At 34.5% G+C, this 9,350-nt stretch overlaps 2 protein-coding genes across 3 annotated transcripts; both read right to left on the bottom strand.

Moving 5' to 3' along the window:
* Positions 1–2,571: 2,571 nt before the first annotated feature.
* Positions 2,572–4,594, bottom strand: Htra2 (HTRA2-related serine protease). Its single transcript, XM_072010107.1, has 7 exons — positions 4,186–4,594; positions 3,981–4,104; positions 3,799–3,885; positions 3,498–3,692; positions 3,282–3,432; positions 3,032–3,200; positions 2,572–2,934 (listed from the first exon to the last, which is right to left on the bottom strand). The coding sequence occupies exons 1-7, from the start codon at positions 4,572–4,574 to the stop codon at positions 2,772–2,774; spliced, it is 1,278 nt and encodes a 425-aa protein (XP_071866208.1). The 5' UTR covers positions 4,575–4,594; the 3' UTR covers positions 2,572–2,771.
* A 336-nt stretch (positions 4,595–4,930) lies between these two features.
* LOC139991255 (rRNA N(6)-adenosine-methyltransferase ZCCHC4) lies at positions 4,931–7,228 on the bottom strand. 2 transcript variants are annotated; one of them, XM_072011230.1, is made up of 4 exons: positions 6,968–7,228; positions 6,315–6,868; positions 5,485–6,184; positions 4,931–5,416 (listed from the first exon to the last, which is right to left on the bottom strand). In XM_072011230.1, exons 1-4 carry the CDS (start codon positions 7,014–7,016, stop codon positions 5,052–5,054), a joined length of 1,668 nt encoding a protein of 555 aa, XP_071867331.1. In that variant the 5' UTR covers positions 7,017–7,228; the 3' UTR covers positions 4,931–5,051. The 2 variants fall into 2 exon arrangements, with proteins under 2 accessions (XP_071867331.1, XP_071867332.1); XM_072011231.1 differs by having other exon boundaries at positions 6,935–7,228.
* Positions 7,229–9,350: the final 2,122 nt, after the last annotated feature.

Below are 9,350 nucleotides of genomic sequence, written 5' to 3' on the forward strand. Positions count from 1 at the left end.
TCGTTCTTTAAGAGTAAAACTATCGGCAAGCAAAGTACAAAAATTGTATGAAAGAAATTGAAAAGGAAAAGTGGAGGTGACGCAAACATGTACATACTGCAAGCAGAAAAACAACATTTTATCTAGAAAACTTCTAAGAGAAGCGTTAAAGGAAAAGTCAATATTTGGCTATATATTATATTTTAATTTTTACGCGAGTGTTAGATTAGAATATTTTCGAGAAGTAGCTCGCTACTCGATCCGTTTCACGCTTTTACCTATTCTTGGATTTATCTTACTCCAACGCTATGACGAGTAGAGTACTCTTTTTTAACAGTTTCATCAAGTACGTATCAACAAGCTACTTTATGATTCTTTCTCGAATCGATAGCTTTCCAAACGTAATAGGACGAACGAGTACGTTTCTCGATGGCACTCGTCTTTCGTTCTCGGCCATCAACAACTCGACCATCCTTGGTCCTGCTATCTTACAGCAGGATAAGATTGTTCGGCTACCGCGGCCTTTTGCCCGGCTATCCAGGAATCCTCCCTTGTCGCGATAAAGTCGCCGTGCCAAGGCTACTACTCACAATGACCCGGACGTGGCCGGACAAATGATCGAACGAGCCCCGATTGTCCTGTACCGCTGCGTATCGCGAGCATCCTGGCTCTGAAGCGTAATGGCAACAACGTGTCCGAGAAATTATTTGTCAGTGTCAACGACGACACGCGGCAAAGGCAAGTAGAATGTTTCGTTGTGCTTTTGCTGTAGCGGATTGCGATTGCAGCCAAGTTGCAGAAATGCATCCCCGAGTCTCGGGCTCTGCGTAGTACGACCTTTTCCTTGACCTTTTCATCTGTTTTTTCCAGTTCGAAGATGCATAGTAGTAGCTTTGAGTAGTTGTACAGTTTATAGGAAGATCGATTTATAGAAAGATCGATAGCTTTAAGAGTGGTAGAAAACCTAATTTTCAACGAATTTTCAACGAATTTTCAACGAATTTTCAACGTTTTTCTCGCTAAATTGTTAGTAATCGATAGTAATCGCCCTCTCCAATCCTCTTAATTACCCCGCTAATTTCTTCGTTTTTTGAAGCGAAATATTTTTAAAATATTTTTGAAATATTTCAAGTTCCACGTGTATCTTACGTTCCAAGTAAAGTTACGTTGTACAGGCTGTTTCAAAATAATAATTAAATATTTTTAATTAAACGAAGAAAACGATAAAATCTCAATCTTGTTTCAATGTTAATTAAAGGGAACATTTTCGATTAAGAACGGTTCAATCTGTATCAGACCTGAAACAAAACCTGCTCTCTCGTACGTCTCTCGGCGTACCAGCTTTCCCAAGGAAATTTCTCGCTGTTGGTGATCGTTCGATGGAAAATCAGCATGAAACTTCATCGAGTCGTAGGCGATGCTGGTCGTCGCTGTGTCGCTGTAGAGCCCCCCCCGATATCGAGCCCCGTTCGTCTTCGTGGCCGTTTGTTCTCCGGCTACCGAGAATCGCCAAGCAAGCACGTAGGAAGTGACAACGCTCCCGCGTAGGCGAGCTACGTTCGGCAAAATCGTGAACAATCGGAGGATAAGATACCTGTGTACGCGAGAAACTCCAACTATCTGGCGAAAGGAAGATAAACGAGGAAAAATAGCGGAACGATGTAGAAGCGTAATGATCGTAGGTAGACGCTCGAACCAAAATAGAAACTAACGCAAGGTAGCTTGGCACGTCAATTTATTTATCGTCAATTTTGTTTATCAAAAAGTGGCTGAAAAGTAGAAAATATGTTCAAATATAGAACATTCGAGCACATAGAAATTTAAAGATTTTATATTATTGTAATTATCGGAAGAACTGTATTGTATCGTGTATCGCTAAAACAACTACTCGTTCGTTTCTTCTTACCCGTTCTTTTTATAATACAATCTACTCGGCAAAGGACCATGCATAAATACATGTACACCTCAACGGAACAACTTTTAATTTTATGTAATTTTATTGAAATATTCCACTCTACTTATTTTACCAAATCATTGATACCCTATATAGGATTTTGTACAAATTTCCAGTACAAAACTTTTCACTTTTCCATCCTATTCGTTAATCGTTATTAATTTATAAATATTTCAAAAGTTGCTTGTTCTTATTGTTTCTAAGAGAATTATATATGTATGTATAAACATGATGACTAATGTAACGCCTATATGATGTTACAACAGTGCAAACGTAGTTAAGAATTCCAACAAGACGATGCGGCCAGTATAACGTTTTTCAAAAAAAAAAAAAAAAAAAAAAAAAAAAAACGAAAAAAGAAAAAAATACTAAAAGTTACTCGGACCACGCCTACGCTACGCTCTTCGAGATCCGGCCACATATTTGCGGAGGTCGACTGATGTCGTAAACAACATAAACATAATACTAATGGACCACACCCGGCGTACAAACGCATGTACACGTATGCAAAATAAGATAATGAGGGTCTCGTCGCGGCATCAGTCTTCGTGACAACTAGAAAATATGAAGTAACGAATAAACAAAAATGGAGACAAAGTAATAATCGGCCTGTCGGTAACTCTGCCGATTGCAATAAATCTTGTCAAATATTGTTTATTTTATTATTGGATAGATGATCGCGGCTCGTTCGAAACGATAACGCAGCGATACCGTATGGTATATAGATACGAAATTAAAGAAATGAAAATAATTCTAGAAAGAACATCAACGACATATTTAGAGGAAGCAGTTCTGTTTCAATTTTAGTTTCAATAAATTGTACTACTAGATGCATAATTTAAATTTCTTCCGGCTCGATTCGCAGATGTAACACTTCTAGGCCTCTGATCACAGTCATTCTCAAGATTCTGGACGATTCTATGGCTTTGTAGATACTGGCGGACGATTCCACTTCTTCGTCGTTCACATGCGTCACGATATCACCAGCTTGTAAACCTCCCCTGAAATTTTTACACAAACGTATGTTCTTTCTATAATAGAATAGTTGTTCTTAACGGTTCAACGAGTGCAACGAGAGTAATGATTTCTTAAACATACAAGTGTGCTGGCGACCCTACGATGACTTTATAAATCAGAACTCCATATCTGATATTGTGTGGAATTCCTTTCAATTTTTTTTGCAATTCGTAGAAAAGATCCGGGGTAAGGGTGAGCATTGTAACCCCGATATATTGAGTTTTTGGTTTCTCCGAGGCAAATTGTGTACCTAATATAGTATGGTTTCGTTTTAAAATTTTCGTCTTAAATATTTCTATTTCGAGCTTTTCTATTGTCGAGTATTATATACCTTTGCCTTTCCTGCGCATTTCTGCTTTTTTCAAAAAATCTTTAGCATAGTCTATGGGTATCGCAAAAGAAATGCCAGACGTCACCTTCATTGCATTTATACCAATCGCTTCTGCATCTAAATTAACCAACGGACCACCTGAATTGCCAAACTGAAGCACAACATTTTTAATACGAAAATATTTCATAGAAATTACGATGTTGATGAAAAACTAACAGTGATCGCCGCATCTGTTTGTATATAAGCCATCTGTTTGTTAAGAAGGCCAAGTTCTTGGCTATGCCTGCTTACGCTGCTTATTACACCACTCGTTATTGTGTTGCTTAAAGCTAATGGAGATCCAATAGCCACTACAAATTCTCCTGGCCTAAGATTTGTAGAAGAACCCAGCCTCATTACCGGTAAGTTCTTCTGTACAAAAAATCGACAATCGCGATGTCAAAATATGAAATTACATACACTGTTTCTTTTCTTTTTTTTTTTTTTTTTTTTTTTATCGTATAGAAGATGTATAAACCTTGTTAATTCGCACAGTTGCAAGATCGCTGTGCACATCGATGTCTTCCACGACGCCGGTGTAAGTAGTTCCATCGTAAAGACGTACCTGTGAAATAGATTGCATGAAAATTTCTGAAAGAACACGTACGATATTAATCCCTGTAATACAACAATAACTATTCGATATATCGCAACAATTACCTTGACGGTTGTATTAGGCTTAGCAGTAACAACATGAGCATTTGTCAATATCAAACCATCTGATTCAACGATGAAACCAGATCCATTGCTTATATTGAACGGTTTACCTGTTTGGAAATCAAATCTATTTTCTCATTAATGATTACTGGAAATTACGATTACTTATGTTACAGTTATCTTCTTACAGATTGAAATCTGTATTTACCTTCTGTTGTTTTGGATTTCAATGTACACTACCGCAGGAGCTGATTTCTCAACCACGTCAGCTATAAAATTATACCTACTTCTATTATTATTTCCATCCCAAGAAACTGGTTTAGCATGTATCGTGAACATCGGATTTATCAGGTTGCTGAGTCGGTTCTGGCAATCCTCCTTCCATTTGTACAAAATATAACCAAAACCGGAGAAGAAAATTGTGTAAAACAAGACATTTCTAATTGTTTTGTCAGAAATTCGAGACTTCTGGTCTTGCGTGTACGAATGTTTGTATTGTGTAAAACGATCCACAAACGAAATTGTTAAGAGTTGTTTATACTGGAACTGATTTCTTTTTAAAACGGACCAAGATGTACGTGTCAAGGGGGCAGCCATTTTTTGACTTCCAGCCAATGGTAACTGAGCGTTTCAGTTGTATCGTTCAATGCCAAATACCAATCCCGCGAAAGTCGATTTCTAATTGAAAATTTATCAAACAAAAATATTAGTTAAATATCATAAAAATCATGAATGATATTCGATTCCTACAGAAATAAACTGAACCTTTTTACCCAAAGTATTATACTTATAGTATAGTATTATACTCAAGTTCAAAAGATTATCGTAGAAACGGTGTATCTCGAACATTATTTATAATCACAATATCATAATGTAGCTCATAGCCTCCCTTCGATTATATGATCTGCTCGGATCATTAAAAAAATCATACAAACAAGTCATATAAGCACATATATTTTCTTGAACAAGCTTCTTTTATTGAAGTATATGCACATATATTACATCAATAAGAAATCTTATGTACAATACAGAGAATATGATTTTTAACTTTTAACTAAGTTTATGATAATCGTACTATGTTTGTTGTTTCTTTGTTCTTTTCTTCCTACTTACAACGCCGTTTGGCTTATTCTGTAACTTTTTAATCTTTTTATGCATCTTCAACAGTTGAGACTTCTTCGAAGCTTTTACTGTAAGCTCCGTTGTTACTTTTCTCTTCGTTCCTTTTTTCTCCGAACTTTTCGCTGCTTTTTTAATATTTTCAATTATTGGTTCTTTCTTCTCTTCTCCGGATTCACGCGAATCGTTCACTTTCTTCTTTTTAACGTCGTTGATCACCTCATTTTCGTCACTAGCCTTGCGTTTTTTAACTTTCTTAGTCTCCGCCATTGTGTCTGTATGAATTTCTTCACTCGTATCACATTCTATCTCAGTATGACCTACAAATAATAAAACATGTCTTATATACGATTCCATTACGTTCGTTACAAAAATAAAAATTACATACCAGCTTCGTTACACTTTAAACATTTTCCGGTAACTTTCGGCTTTTGACCACATAAATGTTTCGTTACGACACATCTTTTACACGTTACGCAATGCTTCCAATATGGTTTTACACATCGTTTGCATATATCACAGTGTTTATATGTGAGGCCATTTTTCGAGGTACACTCTTGACATTTTTTACAATGCTTATTCTCTTTAGCAACCCACTTCTGACATTTTTTACAATATCTATAACCATTCGATTTTGGTAGTTCAACTAAGTTTAACGGTACATTTGTAAAAATTCTAATAGGCGACGGTAACTTTGTGGCATTGGAGTCTGTTATAAATAACGGATGATTATCATAAGATACTTTGTAATCGGTCATTCTCAGGTCCTTCAGACCTCCTGGTACACCAGGTGGATTACTCTTTTGTTTCATTATAGATTCCATAAAATATGGAAATATGAACATAATTCTTAAACAATTCTCTTCGTCCTCTATGTTATTCCATTTTTTATGAAGATCAGAGATTCTTTTTATAGTCCAAGACATTGGTTCCACCCTACTACCAAACGGTGGATCGCATACCAAGTACGTGCCCTTTCCCCCACCTTGCATAAGAAAGTCTTTAAACACATGGACAGCGGTTTCATTAAAAAAATGATTATTCAACAGATTATACCAGCAATAATTGAGCGGTCCAAAAAAATTATGCTGCAAGTAAAAAAAAGAAAGAAAGAAAAAAAAAGAAAAAAAAAAAAAAAGGAGAAGAACACAGTATTAAGCTTATACAGTTTGTTTAAACGTTACTGCCTTAATTCGATAAATTTCTCAACAAACTTACGAATCTTCCATCAAAATCCAATAAAAGCGTGGACATAGTGTCTTCGTGATTTTCTAGAATATATTCATGAATTTTCGGAGTACCGATACAAAGAATTTGCTTTGCCCCTAATTTCACAAGTATATTTGCTATGTCCTCTGTCGATTGTTTTGTGAAGAAATACTGAGCTTCTTGCCTAGAATTTTCTAATGGTTTTAAAATTTCTGTTGGATGCCTTATCTGATAATCTGTAAGACCTTCTCTTATATCATGATTTTTGTGTTTGTTCGTCGTATCCTTCTCAGTTTTAGATATCAATTGTTCACAAGTATAGCAGTAACATCTGCTCTCAGGCGGCACCGACATTATATCATTAAAACGTACATATAATTGCCTGTGATGATAACGAGACATAAACTGTTTCCTCTCTTGTTCCCATTTAGCCGCTTGATGTTTTGTCAATTTTTCTCCCTCTTTTAAATAAAACTTACACATCTTTCTCTCACGGCAAGCTGCACATACATAAAACTTCTCCAATTTGCCATTTTCATGCGTGCCAAATAATAAAGTTGGTCCTGCATAAACAGAATATCATAGTACAATATTATAAAGATATTTTTTCTACGATTTCGCGCTATTACTTTATAATATAAGGAATCTTAACGAAAAATCACCGTGTGGACATTGTGGATGTTTACTCAAATCGGACCAAAAGCATTCCATGCTCGATATTTATCAAAATTATAGTTGCGGAACAATTTAAAAACGTTTATTCGCGTCAATATCTGTTACAAGAGGAAAGATTAACCATGCTTGCCTGCGTAAATACTTATTTACTACACAATAAAATATTTATTTGTAAGAGTTGTCATCTCAGAAACCATGCGCGAAGCATTCGCTCACGTGAAAACAAAATACACCATGTGCTTTTGCGTGGCAACAGCAACACGAAGTTAATCGATTGTCGATTCAATTCGAGTGTCGCTTACGATTATCGAAACTATTTTAAACGCAGCGTCTTTCGCGAATAGTTCAAATGAATTTGGCTAATGATCGCTAGTAGTATATGCGATGAATCTTCACTTTTTGGAAAATTAATCGTAACAGTTGGATCAAAAGAAGGACCCGGATTGTCTGGATTAATGCAGAATACATTACTACTACCTCAAAGTACGTATAAAATTAGAAAGAAATTGTTTTATTTGAAATAGAAAAATTATTTCATTCGACGTGGAATAAGATATCAAGTGTACATGGCTATTGTCTGTGACTTAATAATTTAATTGCCGAATGATTTTTATATAAATTATAAATTAACACTAGGAACAGAGTTTAAACGAAAATTACAGCTTAACAAATCATAATATATTTAAAAAAATATTTTTTTAATACTTAAAAGAGTTTCACTTTAAGTGGAATAAAAAGGCGTTAGTTCGAGTTATTTATATTTTATTATAACATTTTTCCTACAATTGCTATGGTGTTTGCTGTATCACATACACGTACACACATACAGGCTGTTTCGTTCAACCGAAGATGGTAGAATATCTCACGAGGGGTTAAAGTTATCAAAAAAATGTTTTAGCAAAGGTTACTTGGTTCGAAGGGGAACAGCATATGGCGCAAATTATCTTTTGCACATCGAGTAACGTGGAATATTTTAAAGTCAACTTCGCTGTATCAAATGGAACTATATATTTTTTAATAATACATTAATCTTGACATTCCTTATAAAAAGGTATTTCGTTTCTCCTTGTCTCTCGTACGTCGATTTGTACAAATTAATAACAACACCCCCTAAACATCTTATAAATTAATAGTTTTTCAACGTAAGTAAGCTAATACTTTTCTTACAGGAAATTCCGAGATGGATCGATTAATGTATTACGAAATACACGATTCCATTTAAAAAAATGAAGTTGTCCTTAAAACCTTGCCCACTACTCCACATGTAAAAATGTAATTTGCACCATAGAATGCCCACTTTTGCTAAAACAATTTTCTGATAACTTTAATCCTTCGTGAGACATTCTACCCTTTTTAGTTAAACAAAATATTCTGTATGCGTTTATATGTATGTATTACATATACATAAGGCAATTTAAGCCTCTACAGGCTATATAAATATCTTCGTGCGTTGTTTTGTCATGATTGTTTGTAATGTCCTGTCATAAAAATACAGATAATAATATATTATATTACAATATTTGAATGTCTAATCTCAATTGGACCATAGGTATATACGTATTAATACGAAAAAGGGAACAAAAAAATATATAAATTTTCCATTTCCTTCCGTAATTCTTTTCTCTCTAATACTGTATCGATAAATAAATATCTCGTTGATCGTTAAAATTATATTAAAAATAAACTGGTCTATGTATATATACCTGGAATTAATAAATCAGAATATGATTCGCGTGTTGAATTTTGTTAGAACGAGTGAAAACAGTTTTGTCTTTTATATTCGTTTTAAAGCATCTCTAAAGAATCTACAGAATCGACACATCCTTATATTTTCACGCTTTTCTTTCTCTTTTTCTTTCCTTTCCCTTTTCTCTTTCTTTCCTTTAATCATTTTAGGCTGTGTTCATTCTGCCAGATTATATATCACAGACTATCCGTTTACAGTTGGGAAAAAACATTCACTAGAAAAACTCTTACCTTGTAATACTTCTACTAACGTGTCAGTGCAACTATGAATACATGTTTACAGGTTATTATTACACTAAATTGAATTACTCGTATGTACACACAAAGAAATAGCCACCTAGATTTGTAACTCGTGTTATTTGCTCTATATATACATATATTATATATATATATATATAAATCGTCGTACATAGATTAGTATTAAATAACAACGTGTACCTGCTTTCTTTTTTCTTTTTTTTTTTTTTTATCGTCTACATATCCATATCCATATATGCAACTCTCCTTCCTATTATTTATTAAATGTAATATACATAATACTGCAAATGTGCATGTATATAAATACTATGATTGTTCCTTTTTCCTGGAACGACTTGTATGTTTCAATTGTTATGAAATTATATA

The sequence above is a fragment of the Bombus fervidus genome, chromosome 9 (genome assembly GCF_041682495.2).
Source record: "Bombus fervidus isolate BK054 chromosome 9, iyBomFerv1, whole genome shotgun sequence".
Classification (NCBI taxonomy): domain Eukaryota; kingdom Metazoa; phylum Arthropoda; class Insecta; order Hymenoptera; family Apidae; genus Bombus; species Bombus fervidus.

What these genes read in the sequence shown, in the direction of transcription:
- Htra2 (XM_072010107.1), bottom strand. Translation starts at nt 4,574, where the DNA reads ATGGCTGCCCCCTTGACACGTACATCTTGGTCCGTTTTAAAAAGAAAT. An exon ending in GAAATCCAAAACAACAGAAG is followed by an intron (nt 4,105 to 4,185) that starts GTAAATACAGAT and finishes ATGAGAAAATAG; the next exon opens with ATTTGATTTCCAAACAGGTA. An exon ending in CAACTGTGCGAATTAACAAG is followed by an intron (nt 3,693 to 3,798) that starts GTTTATACATCT and finishes TTTTTTGTACAG; the next exon opens with AAGAACTTACCGGTAATGAG.
- LOC139991255 (XM_072011230.1), bottom strand. Translation starts at nt 7,016, where the DNA reads ATGGAATGCTTTTGGTCCGATTTGAGTAAACATCCACAATGTCCACAC. An exon ending in ACATCCACAATGTCCACACG is followed by an intron (nt 6,869 to 6,967) that starts GTGATTTTTCGT and finishes CTGTTTATGCAG; the next exon opens with GACCAACTTTATTATTTGGC. An exon ending in TGGATTTTGATGGAAGATTC is followed by an intron (nt 6,185 to 6,314) that starts GTAAGTTTGTTG and finishes TTTTACTTGCAG; the next exon opens with CATAATTTTTTTGGACCGCT.